Source organism: Cryptococcus depauperatus, chromosome 1 (genome assembly GCF_001720195.1).
Source record: "Cryptococcus depauperatus CBS 7841 chromosome 1, complete sequence".
NCBI classification, from domain to species: domain Eukaryota; kingdom Fungi; phylum Basidiomycota; class Tremellomycetes; order Tremellales; family Cryptococcaceae; genus Cryptococcus; species Cryptococcus depauperatus.
The window spans coordinates 2,002,364-2,016,435 of record NC_089468.1 but is presented as its reverse complement, the minus strand read 5'-3'; the positions used below and the strand labels follow the sequence as shown (position 1 = coordinate 2,016,435).

Sequence of the window (14,072 nt, the reverse complement as noted above, 5' to 3'; positions counted from 1 at the left end):
GTCACCAGGTCAGTCAATGGTATACTTGCTTTCCTAATTGGAGGCAACAGCACTCCAATATCAGCCAGAGCATCCACCGGTTAATCTATACGCCGTCGTACCACAGCTCTCCAACAGGAGTGGCAAACGACTATACCTCATGGTTAGTCGACTTGCTGGCAAGGCAGGTCTACACAAGAGCATATTGATAGTCGCGCATATACAGCGTATCCCATACATGGAAATCTCTCAGTGTTGGCTGCAGATACTAGCTTACCTTTTTCTTCGTCGCTGTAGTAGTATCAACGAGACAGTCAGCAGTGCGTGGGTGACAAGTGTCCTCTACCACTATCCAGAAGGCAAGATATGCTCACCGCTGGAGCGATTGTTGCTTATAAAGTGGCTGGTTTATGGATAGATAAAAGAAGAAAACAGAAATAGAGATTGCAAAACACAAGTTGTAAAATGAAAGCGGAAAATGAATTCCAGCTGGGTCTTCTTTAAAATCAGGAACGCCGAGATAACCACCATACAAAAGACGACTGGAAATAACCGTTATACTTGAGCATAAATGCATTGGATAGTGAGCTATTCCTCATACATGCTTGTCTCTCTGGTGTTCTATAAGCAAGCATCTCCTCGTCTTTTTGACTGTATTTGGGTTAGGGTGATAGAGAACTTTTGTGGGGCACCGCATCTCGGTCCGATAAGGGTAGATGGAAGATATAATAGGAAAGAAAACCTATGGGATCATGGTTTGCTTCAGAGGGCCGATGACAGATTGAGGAGAGCCTCTGGGCTGTTGGGATATCATGGGAGGTGGGACGACATGGTACAGTAGCGTACCATCCTGCATGCATTTGTTTTGTGAGCCACGTGTTTCGCTGAGGACGATATGGCTTACCGTTTCAAAGACAGTCCAGAGTCCGGTGGGCTGTGAACGGTCAATAGGTTCTTTGCTTGGGAGCAGAGCTTAGACTCACTGAGACACGGCTCTTGATAACCTCCACAAAACCTCTCAGCCCTGGCAATTTCCTAATCCTCTCCCGTTCTTCCTCGTCCATGATACCGAAAACCTTTCCGGTCTCTTGGATAAGAAGGGTAACGTCGACGAGGTAGGTGAAAGAAGAACCGAGAGCGGGTTTTATGTTGACCGAGTTGAAATGGGAAAGCGAATTGGTCGGCTGGGAAATCACGGACGAGTTGATGATCTGCACGTTTGTTTCAATGCTGTGTCCTTTACTAAAACCGAGTAGAATCTGGTTTACCATTGATACCATGCTCTGACTGTAGGTGATCTCTTCAACTTCCTCCATCAAGGCGACAAGCTCAGCATGTCCTGTGTTGGATACAAGTTACCGTACCGCTCGGTGAAGATACCTTGCTTACCTTGGGCTGAAACATTGGTTAAAAGATCTCTAAAGTGAATATATATATTATCAATGATCAGGACTTTTGTTTTCCCAACGTCTAATCCTTGTGCAGGCTATAAGAAAACGGCCCTCAGCATGACAACCTAGACATATTCCATTCAATAAAACTAAACGTACCTCTTTGATAGTTTGAAGAACTTCATATACACCTTCCAGCTTGAAACAAGGTGTCACAATCACCCTGTTCAACACGCTTATTCTTTCCTATACCCTGGTTTCAGTTTTCAGCTGCTTCATCAGTAAAAGATGGATGCACCTCCTCGGTTTTCCAGCCCCAATTTGTCAAGATCTTTTCAGCCCTCTCTGGCGAAAACGTTCCCTCCGTATCCATCCACATACACTTTGCGTCTTTGTCTTGCACAAGAATTTTCAAAGCTGCGTGCAGAGCCAGAAGCTATCTTTTCATAAACTTCTCCCAAGACAACAACAAAGCATTGACCACTGACAGATTTTCCGACTTTTCTTGGGCCAGCAATTTCCACAATACCTACCCCATTCCACGCATCCAACAGCTCATCTAAACCTCTAATACCCCAGCCTTGCCAAGGTCCTTGCAACTGTTGCGGTAACTCGTCTGCTATGGCACATCTTGTCGCGCTTGATTCAATACATAAATATACTAGAGCTTCAACCTGCGATGCTGTCAAAGATGATAACGAGAGTATGGTTTGGGGATGGGTGAAGATGATGGATTCTGTGGTTTTAATGCCTACCGACTCTGTAGATGATATCAGTAGTGTCGAGAAAAGAGATACCAAAGTAAAAGATACCTAGCTCTGGGATAGTTGAAGCCAGTTCCGGAGGTAATGACCCTGCTAATCGTTTGAGAAGCATAACATATCAGGTCAAATTTGTTTAACGCAAACTGAGATTAAGAAAGAAAAGAGATAAGAATTAATTTGTAGTGGACAACCTCCACCACGCGTCAAAAGTCTTTTTTTTAATTTCCATAATCTTTTTCTATTCTATCATTTCCTCTTTTCATCATCTTTTCATCACTTGGCATTAATTGCTTTCCTTCATGTCTCAGCCTTTTCGTACAGACTCCCTTCGTCCTTCGTCTCTCCCTTCTGCAACGTTGGGTCGACGGCGCCCCCACCAAAGTTCATCTACAGCTGCGTTTGCCACGGCCGAAGGCGAAGAGAAACTCATAATAGAAGAAAAAGCAACAAGACTACTTGAAAAGGAGCACGACAGGTGGAATGAAAGAATTGACAGAGATATCAAGGGTTGCGTTGATGGATTGAAAGAGTTGGTTCAGCTTGCAGATGTGTGTTTACCGTGACAAGCAATCCATGTTTCGTTCTAATGACAACCTGTTGGTAGATATCGGAATCGCAGTCGAATTCATTGACAGCTTCAACTTTAGGTCTACGCCTTCCAGTTCGCACAAATTCTCTGATACGGTCTGCGTTGAACATCCGAGATATGGCGCATGAGCTCAAGCTCTTGTTGCTGTTGTCTGATCGAGTTGGGCAAGTACAAGCACGAGATAGAGAAAGACATGCCGTGGCCGAAGAGATCACGACGAAAAGGGAAAATGTTGAAAAGATAATTATGGAGTTGGGTCGGAAAGGCAAAGAAGACAGAGAAATTAAAGATGAAACGGCCGATAAGAAAGAGGAGCATAAACATGTAACCGGGCAAGAGCAAGAGAGCAAGCCATCATCACCAGGGTTTGAGATCAACTCATTGATAATTCCTCCGACAGAACCTACACGACAACGACCAGATGAAGGAGAGAATATGGATGATATGGAAGTAGACAATGAAGATAGGAACTTTGAAATTGTGGAGGTGCCACAAGAGTCTAATACTGCTCCTGCACCTGCTCCTATAGTTGTCATGGACTCAGTTCCACCATCGGGCGCCAATGCCATATCCAAAGACAAGAGTAGCGATAGCCTAAGTGATTCAGACCAATTCGAGGAGATTTCTTAAAATTGTGACAATGGCGTGACTGATTATAGATACCCAGCATGATGATACCATACAACATTATGAATGCATATGTGAAAGAAAGAAGCTAAATAATAGCCCTGTTCAAAGCCATATACAATGTGGAATGTACGTATCTGGAGCGAGTATTGTCACTTCTATGCTTGCAGCAAACATCAACATAAAACAAATGCTTGCTCCCTCTAATACTCCATCTAGGAGATCAATCTTCATTTTCGTGGAAAGGCCATGCAACTGTCAATCTTGGTGGAAGCCCATCGAGTTTGCCATAGCCAGTATCAGACCACCATTCGTCATACTGTACAACAAATCAATTAAAGTTCCAAAATTAAAGGCCCACAAACGTACCTCTTTTTGAGCATCCTCTAGTTCACCAAACATCCTAATAGCATACGGGTGCAACCTCTTATCGTACCCCTTTTCCTCTCTCAATTTGTCAGCTTCCATTTTTCTCTTCTTTTCCTTCTCGTTTTTCTCCTTCTCGCTTTCCATGATGCTATTCAGAGCATTTGCTGTTGAGGGGGGTAACAGACTGGAACGCTTTGAAAAAGATTTGGACATGTGAGGACTGACTGGTTGTTTTCGTGGACTGGAGGAAGATTTGGCACTGCGTCTGGGACTGGTTGGGGTTGGAGGGTCAAAGGCATCTGATCGAGGCGACATTGTTGGAAGCTCAAACTCAAAAGTAAATCCTCCTTGAGACTGTCTAGAGTCGGAAGGTGTGGTTATTATGGTCGGAGGCTTGTGTTTCCGACTGGGCGGGGTAGTAGTCAACGACAAATCGAGTGTCGTTTCATCATCTTCATTAGAAACTTTAATCTTAGCATCTTTGGGAGGAGTTGCAGGAGGGAGCAGAGAGGAAATTCTTGGATTAGCAGATACTCGGGACGCATCTGTCAGATTACGATTAGGTCCAAGCTGTAGACTGTCACCACCGTCACTCGAAGGACTTGGGCTAGTCTCCAATAAGCCGGGCGAATATACACTAAGTTTCCCCTTCTTCTTATTACCAAAGTTCTTCTTCAGCCATTTGGCTGCTTTACCAAACTTATTACTGCCATTTGTAGGATCTACCTCAATCCCTCCCTTTTGTGTTTTCACTTCTCCTACACCAAGACCCAAAAGTCTCTCAGCATTATCAGTGGATAATAGGGTAGGAGCATCGGCAACCATGGTGATGGTAGATCGACTTCGAAGCATCTGTGATTCCTCCTCTTCTGAAAGGCCAGCGGCCATCGGGTTTTGGTCGGCAGAATCCGAGACAGTTTTAGGTTCCAACTCGTCGTGTCGACGTTTGATGCAGTCGAGTCTGGTTTGCAACAAGCGCACCGTCTGAACCTCGAGTTCCCATCCCAGATCATCCTGTTTCGGAGTGGTTGATTCAAGACGACCCAATCGAAAAACCTTGAAAGAAGTCAGCTTCGCTACATTGACAAGATCAGGTACGTACTACTAGTCGCAAAACATAACTTCGAACCGAATGACTCCAAAATAATAATAATCTCTCAAAGATCTCCTTATCTAATAACAGGTCCAGGCAGAGCTCTTTTCTGTCTTCGGGTCTTGCTGTCAACACCTCCCAATGAGAAAACACAAATGCGATAGCTTTGACAATTGTCATGGCGTGTTCTGTTTCTGTCAAGATAACTTTGATTACATGAATAAGATAAGGAACATCGATAACAGAGTCCAATCGCATGGGAACGCCTGGGGTGAACCCGTTAGGCGGATCGATAATACCATCTAGCAGATCGAAGAGACAAAAGACGCCTTTAGGAGCGTTGATTGATGTTTTGGTTATGAGGTTTTTCATCCAAATATCAACCATTGACATGTATATCTGTGAAGCTTCACATTCGATGACCTCATTGCCGACTGGTATAGATATTTGTTGCTCCGAGAACATCATCAATGTTTCTGATAACCTACGATTAGTGGTCACTAATACTGGTGGCTTAGCATTGGGTGCTTGAAGGGCGCTCTCAGTGGCATCAAAATTGGATGCCGCAGAACAAGTCGTAACGGCATTGACAGTGCCCATGATATACGAGTGGAGCTTTTTTGCAAAGACCGTAGCTAGGTGCGCATACCCAGGGGCTTTCATAAGTAGCGCAGCGGGTATTGGCTTATTCTGTTTTTCGAAGAATTTGACTGCAGGACCAAAGTGCTGCGCCAGTTGTTTGTGATAAGCTCGATAGAAAGAAGGGAACAGCTCAGAGTCATCAGACTGCCAGCGCCGTAGCCAATAACCTGGAGGGAACAGAAATGCCTCACGCTCCTCCTCAGAATCGAACTCGGCGGTGAACATATTGAGGCGTGAGGTATAACTGAGAACATTGTCAAAGCAAAGTGGAAGAAGATGTTCTGGCCATTGAGGTTGAATTTCCGGCCTAAATACGATCAGCTAATAATTCGCGATAATTATAGAAATCACGTACGGACAGCTTGCATCTATGGGGATATTTCCCGTGAATCTCATCAACGCCCCTTTGGGAAGTTGCAGCACAGTCAAAAGCTGATGTGCCACATGTGGAACTCTGAAGTAAGCAAACGCCAAAAATTGCCCACTAAAAACCAAGATGTTTTGAAACACGCCCCTTCCACCAAGTTTCTCCATCACAAACGTCATACAACGAACCATCAATTGTGTGAACTTTTCGCGATGGTCTTTTGAAAGCTTCAAAGCAGTATCAGATAACGCAACACTGATGTTTATCAGCGCTTCTCTCCTAATTGTAACAGCATCTACAGACAACGTACCTCTCAAACAATGCTGCAACAGACTCTAAAACCGCGCCACGCTCATCTACAGGTCTATCAAATCGCAGTTCCGACAACAATACACTGATCCACCTCAAATACACTGATCTCAGCATATCATATTCCTTTTCCTTTCTAGCATTGTAGGCTTCACTGTTGGACTCCTCTATAAGTGGTATAAGCTCGGCGCGGAGACTTGCTGAACGATCAGAAGAAGACAGATTCGCTTCGGGATATTTAAAAGCTACCCATATATCTTCTGCTTTGGTTGCGAGAGAAGCGATAGAAAGGCTTTTGTAGGGTACGACAGTCTGAGATCTGCTCAAGAGTACCATGGTCCTTGTGCGGGGTTTGGGCTTAACTGGTTGAGTGATTTGGGGCATTGGAGGACGGGGCGGCGGGGAAGTAATGACTGCCGGAGGAGCGAGAGCCAGTTGTGGAGTTGGTGCTTTTGGCATTACAATAACAAGAGGCGCCAACGCTGGAGGCTTCTCAACGCTCTTTTCCTCTTTTGGACGCACTTCAGGGCCTTCAACCGGTACACTCACGCTGTGAGTTAAAACCGCCTCAGTAAACGTAGCTCTTGTAGGGGTAGTCTCTTTAGGGGTCACGAGTGGAGCAGAGGTTGTGGTTTCATGAGTTGATCCATTTGAAGCCACATCTTCAGATGAAGGAATCTGAGAGAGTGTAGGCGGGGATGGAGACCTGGCTGGAGAGATGCCAGATGTAGAGTTTGAGGAATTGTGTAGAGGTGACTTGCGAAAATAGTCATCTTTGTCGTTAAGTGGATTGGGACTCAAGTTGGTGTTGAACTTTGGAGGCAAGGGTGATCCATTAGAACTACTATCCGAGCTTCGTTGTGAAACAGTCCAAGATCTCTGTAGTTTACCTGATGAGATGCTTGGTCGTACGGGCGATCTCGTCGAGAGACTTCTTGTAGGCGAGTTGGGGCTATGAGGACTGCCACGATCCTTGAAAGGTGATGAGCGGAGAGGAGAAGACGAGAGCAGAAATTTATCAAATTCAAAATGGAAATCAAGGTCAAGATCAGGGAGTTGTAGAAGTTGAGCCAAAGGGAGTTTGGGTGAAGTATCTGGTTTGGAATTTGCTGTCGCAGGCCAGCGCCGTGATTTGGGAGACGAAGGTTTAGAAGGGAAGAGTGGGGAACTATCTAAGGATAGAGATAACAAGGGCGATGCAGGGCGCTCAACAGTCGATGTAGTTGCTTGAGGTTGTTCATAAGAATCAATTAGAGAAGGAATGGAGGGCATAGACAGCGGGGTAGACGTTTCTGTCAATGAATGTCCTTCACAAGCTGAAATGTGAATAGGTGAAGGCTCGGGAGGTGGCGGAAGATTTCTTGATGGCGCCTTTTGGTGGGCAGAAGACGAGGAAGAACTGTCTAAACTCGTCGGAGGCGTTGTTTTATTATCATTCCGTTTGCCTATTGGAGGAGTCTCTGCTAGATTATTCCTCCATCCCTCTACATGGAATGTAGGCGTGGATCTTCCTGACAATGGCTGTGAGGGTTCCTCTAGATCCTGTCTCGTTCCCGAAGAGTTTCTTGTCTGCCCTTTCACAATCGTTGAGGTAGAATCATCAGCCTTTTTCCCTTTAGAACCGCTAGCGCCTCTACCAAACAATGCTCTCAATGCCGCCGTACTCTTTTTTTTCATATTGGATTTCCCGCCAGATGGCCTTCTTTCCTCCTCATCACTTGATGAGCTCCCGTCTCCAAAAGTTATCATGGGTCTCAGGGCATCGACAGAATTCCGTCCTGACAGTGATCGGTCAAAATCAAATGATTTAGATACTGTAGCACTAAATGGTGGTGCTCGGGTGCCCAACATTTGCTGCTGCTCTTTTTTCCACTTCTTCTGCGCTGTTGCCGAGGATTCAGCCTGTCCACTGGAGGAATCCTGGTCCCTTTGGCGTCGGTGAGGGGATGAAGGGGGTGATATGGGTGGCGCAGACATGGATTGGTCATACAATGGCGATTTTGCAAAATTTGACTCTTTGAGCGGTACCATAGTTGATGTCGGAAGTTTGGGAGCATCATGAGATGGATCATAATGTCGCTGTTCTTGAGATTGCTGCTGGCACTCTGCCGCTACAGGGTATTCTCTCCTATCCAATAAAGCTGATGAATCTAAGCTTGGTCGCCGTTTAGGTCCATTGGTCGTTGATTTGAACACCGCCCTCGGTGCCGGATCCATACTAACTCTAGACCTCATGTTCAAGCTGGGTTTTGTGGAGAATTCGGAACTGGGCCCACCACTATACTCAGTGTTTGGTTTACCTCCCCTATCATCTTTGAGACTGTACATAACAGGTGGTTTTGAACCTGGTGCCCTGGGACGACTTGATACTCTCAGTTTTATCTTGTCAGAACTCTGAAATCCCACGGCCGAAGAATTGGGAGGTATGGGCGGTAAAGGCCCTTTAGCAATTGTTGGCACATTAGATCCTGCAACTCTGGGACGAATATTCAGAGGCACGGTAGGCAATATTGGTGCCACACGACCAGGAGACGGAGGATGACGATAGCTCATCGTATCCAATGGCGGAGGAGTGATACCACGGGCGTTGAAGGGTGGATTGAGGCCAGGGTTGGCATATGGATGTACCTCAAGTAACAATCAGCTTGGAAACCCCCAATAATCCGATGCGAACGTACAAGCTGAGAGACGTCTGGCGCGTCCGATAAGCCCCTTGGTTCTGCATAGTTTCGCAGCGTAGCAGGAGGGGCAAATGGGCCTCTCTTGCGTGAACTCCTCCCGACCTTGGGCAATGTGGATGATTGTGCCATCGCCAGCGATGCAGTCTGTTGAGAAGTCATGACAGCTTTTCCCACAAGTCCTAACGGCTGCAAACAAGAATGTACAGCTGAGATTTCAACTTGATGCTGTTGTGGTAAGTTGTTGCAACTTCATAAGCCCAGCTGTTCCTTTTGTTCCGTTGTTCTCTGTGGGCGTGCAAAAGGGTCCCTTGGGAGACGCTTCTTGCTTAAAGCAGGCCAAACAACAGGACGGATGGAAAGGGATGCTGCAAAAGATGAGCTGGTAAGAATGAAATGTAATAAATGTGGATGTATATGATAAGATGAGAAATGAGTCAGAAAAGACTATTTTTGTGGTTATGAATCTGAAGGATGATCAAGTGTGCGGTACACGCACGGTGCATCGGATTCACAGGATGTGTATTCTAATTAGAAATTTTCTAATCGTGAATTTCTAATCCTTCAGGGCAGCCGCTACTAACCATTACAAAATAATTACATAACGCGACGCGTCCGACGCGTTTCAAGCTCTTTGAGAGAAATATTTAAATGTTACTCTTTCCAACTTGTTTATATTCTTCAAACACTATTTGTAAGCATTCGGCGAAACAATCCAACACATGGGATAATTCAATGCGGACTAACGACGAATCCACATTCATGCTCAAGCACGACTTATATCGCGTTGTAGTCACCTCGTGCGAGTATATGGGGTTATGCTTTACGACTATCGATGAGTTGATGAGAAATGTTGCTGTCTTTGTCGACACACTCCTTGAGCCATGATGCCATTACGAAAAACAGCTGAACTTGTTTCGCCATCATGGCGTAGTCTGTTGTTTTGGCATGTCTAAACAACGTATGCTATGTAGATTTACTCAAACAGGGAGAACGTATAGATTTCTTCTGTGACATGCCTGTAGGATGAGCTGAGATAACCGCAGGCCTTTCTCTGAGGACTGAGTGTAAGTTGCGGAAAGCACAGCCATGGTAGCTTTACAATGCATTCAATGTCTATTATACTTACACTACTGCTACAACTACTGTCCTCCACCCAGTTTGATTTTGAAAGATGTTGTGTGTTGAGTAGCTGGTGCATTCGGATCTAAAAGTGTTGTTGGAACAAAAGCACCTCCATAGCCTGGCGTCGCGCTTGCAGTATGCGACGGCGACGGGCCAACAGAGGCACCGGCAGCCGTTTGGCCAAACATGGGGCAATTACGGTTGGCCTCTATTTGGATAGAAGTCAGCCAGCATCTAGTCATTATATAGAAACTTACTGGTATGACCAATTGCACCACAAGCACCACATTTCCTTTTCTGAGTTTCTATTAGCATTAATACTAGCCGAAAGCGGACTTCATTTTAAAGACTTGCCCCTTCTAGGTCTACACCCTCAATGCCTATCGTATCCATTTCCAAAGTCTTGGACTGGTACTTCTTTCTCATTAATCTCCTCTGTTGGTTCAATTTATTTTTCTCGAGTAGCTGTCTTAGGCTGTAAAGAAATCGTCAGTCTTGTTTACACCCGATCAAATCATCGTAAACGAAGCAACTAACGCAGCTTTCCTTAGCTCATCTTCGGTATTGTCCCCAGTAGGAGCCAGTTCCTCCGGGTGCTCAATGTAATATTCAATCTTCTTTTCTTCAATTCTTTTCAAATACGCCGCTATGACACCTTGATCTCTTACGATCTCAACTTGTTGTTTGCCTTTTACCTATGTGATTTAAAAATTGAGATTCTACACCAATCATGACTGCTGATTTTTGATCACTTACCATTCTCTTGATTCGTAAAACCTTTCCTGCTAAAGGATTGCCAGCGTAGCTACTTTCGCCGCCATCCATTGAAAACACGCTTGGACTTCTATCTCTCGGGCTGTCTAGGTCTCGAGGAGTTGGCACTATGGATGTTCCCCTTGACATGCCCCTTGAAAATGCTCGACGGCTTTCTCCTCTATGGATCCTTGGAGCCAAACCAGGCATTATAGGCTGCACAGAATTTTTCGCAGCCTCTTCTTCTGCTGCTGTAAGCTCGGGAGGTATAGGACTGGATAATGCCTGCCATTGCAAGTCCCAGATTTTTCGCTTCTCTTCTTCGTATATACGGTTTTGTTCTGCATTGGAAATCTTGACAGGGGTTCCACCAGCTTTAGCCTCTGCTTCCACTAATACACATGATCAGCACTCAGAACCTGCAGCTCTCCAAATGATGGTCCACAAACATCTTCTTCCCTGTTCTGTTTCTCCTTTCCTCAAAAAATAATTCTTCATATTAGCTCTCAAAAAACTAAAACCTTCTCCTCGACTGGTGGGGTCGCCTTCGCCATGGATCATTAACCAAGCTTTCTGAACTTCGGCAAGCTTATAATTGTGGGTTATGGACCAAACTGCTAATCTCTGTTCGATATCTAAATTGGATTCATCTTCATCCTCATGCCCTCCTTCTGCAGTCTTTTTGTAACCAGCGTCATAAAGATGACGGGCGCCGGCTTGCATTGCTTCGTAGAGACAAGCGTGCTCTGGTGGACACATCTCGAGAACTTGTCGGCGTTCCTCTGGAAAAGAATATTCTGGGTTGAGTTGCCAGTAACCTTGATTAGGTCCAGGGCTACGAGAGTACATGAGAAATTCCTGAATCATTGTCAGCTTCGTTTAATCAAATTTATTATGGAAAATTACGTTTCCTTTGACTTTGAGTCTTTGTCGCATTTGTAGTTCAGTCTGATCGGGAAAGTACTTCAGAAGTTTACCAATTTTGAACCGTTTCTGTTTCGATTTGTTGATCAGAAGCCAAGCGATAATCATCAAGCGCATTTTGGCAGTATTGGTGTTTTTCCTTGCATGAGGGCCATGAATTTCGGATTCATTGGGAACTGTCTGACCGACAGTGAAGATGTTGTTGATTGAACGGAGATGATAGGTAGAATGTCCGTTAATAGTTTGTCTGTATTAGAGATGAGTGGTGGGTAAAACGTAACTCAAGGTCATATTTACCGTATACACAGGAAATCAGTCGGCTCTGGTTTGTGTCTGAATATCGGAGCTCGAATCAAGTTGTTATGTATCACCTGTGTGATCTTGCCCTTGTCGACATATCCTAACAAGAACGGCTCAGCGTCCCCTGGACTCAATATAGATGGTTGACCAAATTCCATCTTGGGCACTGTTTCGTCCTTATCGTCAATTTTACGATAGTAATTGACGATTGTTGTACCCATCCCAAAATTACTCATGATGGGCGGATACTCCTCCTAATAAGCTCATCAAACATGTTTCATTCCGTTTTGTATTAGACTCACGGATAGTTCGAGCAAAACAAAAGGGCCTCTTTCTGTCAAAGTCAAATCCTTCGTTGTTTTGAATTTTTCTGAAGGATCTGCCAGCATCTGCTTTTTTTTCACATTCAAAGACGCTGAGGGATTTGATTTTAATTTGGAGAACGTACAAGTAATGCCGATGGGGAAATGAATAGCAGGACGGTGCCAAGCACGAGCTTCCTGTTTGCTAAGTGTGGTTCGGTACTATGTGTCTATCAGCATTGTACGAATGACGTCCCTTGTGCAGCTTGTGGTACTCACAAATGGAAGTTGCAGAATTTTCGCCGGGATGGAATGGAAGACCTCGATAGCACCAAAAGTTTGCCTGATTCTAGATTTAGCTTCTTTGGAATGCTCATATAAACCATCGTTGGAGATGTTAAACGGGTCAAGCTTGATATCTTTAAAGGCCACTGTAACGGTTTTTGAGGACGATTTCATTAGGGATTTTCCTGGACTAGTTTGTTCATCATCGCTTTCAAAGAGGTCCTGAGATACACGCGTAGCATCCCAGATGACGTCGGTTACCCAGTCGCCAGCTTCGAGAAGGTCGTTTCGGGGTGCGAGGATATCTACCTGCTTTTCCGGCAACTCCCTACAGCATACTTTCGCATTAGCCTGCGCAAATGAGCTGTATCCAAAACACACAGTGAGTTCAAGACAATTCCCTGCTCCCAGTCCACCAAATCCAGATCTCTTCCAAATTTATCCATGTCTGATTTAGCATCTTTTGTTTTTAGTACTATGTCAATTGGTGGTACTGTCATCTCTGCTCTTTTTCTCTCTTTAGCCTCCTTGACCCAAGCCTTGTCAAAATATGATCCTATGGGATTGTTGTAATTGGGTTGTCCAGGTTTCGCTGTCTCTAAAGGCGGAAGAGAACTAAGGAGGAAAGCGGATTGGATGGGTTGGTGAAGAGGAGAAGCAACTTTGAAAGTGACTGCTCCTTGTTAGCACCAGCTGTTGGAATGATGCCCCGTCATCCAAAGACTAGATATCCCAAGGGTATACTCACACATCACCCTATCCTTTTTTGAAAGTCTTCTCCTTTTCCTCTCCAACTCAAAAGCCTTCACATCCGCTGGTGTCTCGTAGATAATCTCACACATTTTCAACCTCTTGCCTGGAGCAAAATCTGGCCAAATATTTAATACCGCATCTAATTCCTTTTCCGCCTGAGTTTTTCCATCTTCTGCTTTTCGCTTTCCTTTTGAATCTTTCTCTTGTTCAAACGATTTCCTCATTAGTTCTAGACCTTTTTTCATCCATCTTTCTTCTTCTCTTCGTCTTACTTCTCGATTCCATTCTTGCTGGTATCTGTCTTCCTTTGCTTCTTCAGGTAGCTCGTTGTCAGATATGTCATCCTCAAATTTTCCGTCATCCTCTTCCAACTCAACTTCAGCCAACTCCTTGGAAGAGGTACCAGTTTCACCTAGAAAAGACGAGAGCGACGATGGGTCGATTCCAGCACTTGCAAGGATACGTGAGAGACCAAGAGAGCCGATAGAGGAAAGTGTATCGTTTTCTGAAGCCATGTTGCAATACAAAACAACGCGGCTCAAGAAGATCGATTAACTTTAGGCGCGTTATAAAATCCTAGCTGGTGGCCGATATTGGGTGGCCAGCCTTTATATATTGCCGTTCACCGATCACGTGATTTCAACAAATATCTAATCTATGTTTTCTGTTGCACTATTCATCTTTCTTGCATCTTGGACTTTTTTTTTACAAAAAATAGCAGCAAGAAGTAACACATTATATATATTATCATCTGGAAAACTAATGCTTGCAGCAAGATAGAAACGGCAAGACATGGTCTTTTGGTTTCATGAACCACGACAT

The 14,072-nt window shown here is 44.7% G+C and overlaps 4 protein-coding genes across 4 annotated transcripts; 1 reads left to right on the top strand and 3 right to left on the bottom strand.

Moving 5' to 3' along the window:
• Window positions 1-721: 721 nt before the first annotated feature.
• L203_100775 (uncharacterized protein) lies at window positions 722-2,246 on the bottom strand (the record flags this gene model as incomplete). The annotated part of the gene is made up of 9 exons (XM_066210229.1): window positions 722-829; window positions 884-913; window positions 963-1,190; window positions 1,248-1,318; window positions 1,369-1,465; window positions 1,530-1,616; window positions 1,669-1,806; window positions 1,859-2,130; window positions 2,183-2,246. The coding sequence occupies 9 exons, from the start codon at window positions 2,244-2,246 to the stop codon at window positions 722-724; spliced, it is 1,095 nt and encodes a 364-aa protein (XP_066066326.1).
• Window positions 2,247-2,433: 187 nt separating this feature from the next.
• Window positions 2,434-3,353, top strand: L203_100774 (uncharacterized protein; the record flags this gene model as incomplete). The annotated part of the gene is made up of 2 exons (XM_066210228.1): window positions 2,434-2,682; window positions 2,739-3,353. The coding sequence occupies 2 exons, from the start codon at window positions 2,434-2,436 to the stop codon at window positions 3,351-3,353; spliced, it is 864 nt and encodes a 287-aa protein (XP_066066325.1).
• A 220-nt stretch (window positions 3,354-3,573) lies between these two features.
• On the bottom strand, window positions 3,574-8,970 carry L203_100773 (uncharacterized protein; the record flags this gene model as incomplete). Its single annotated transcript, XM_066210227.1, has 6 exons — window positions 3,574-3,669; window positions 3,720-4,775; window positions 4,822-5,761; window positions 5,810-6,076; window positions 6,132-8,758; window positions 8,809-8,970. The coding sequence occupies 6 exons, from the start codon at window positions 8,968-8,970 to the stop codon at window positions 3,574-3,576; spliced, it is 5,148 nt and encodes a 1,715-aa protein (XP_066066324.1).
• A 980-nt stretch (window positions 8,971-9,950) lies between these two features.
• On the bottom strand, window positions 9,951-13,765 carry L203_100772 (uncharacterized protein; the record flags this gene model as incomplete). The annotated part of the gene is made up of 12 exons (XM_066210226.1): window positions 9,951-10,141; window positions 10,191-10,230; window positions 10,288-10,408; window positions 10,471-10,628; window positions 10,690-11,078; window positions 11,136-11,544; window positions 11,593-11,857; window positions 11,908-12,164; window positions 12,213-12,434; window positions 12,492-12,825; window positions 12,879-13,170; window positions 13,246-13,765. 12 exons carry the CDS (start codon window positions 13,763-13,765, stop codon window positions 9,951-9,953), a joined length of 3,198 nt encoding a protein of 1,065 aa, XP_066066323.1.
• Between the last annotated feature and the right edge of the window lie 307 nt (window positions 13,766-14,072).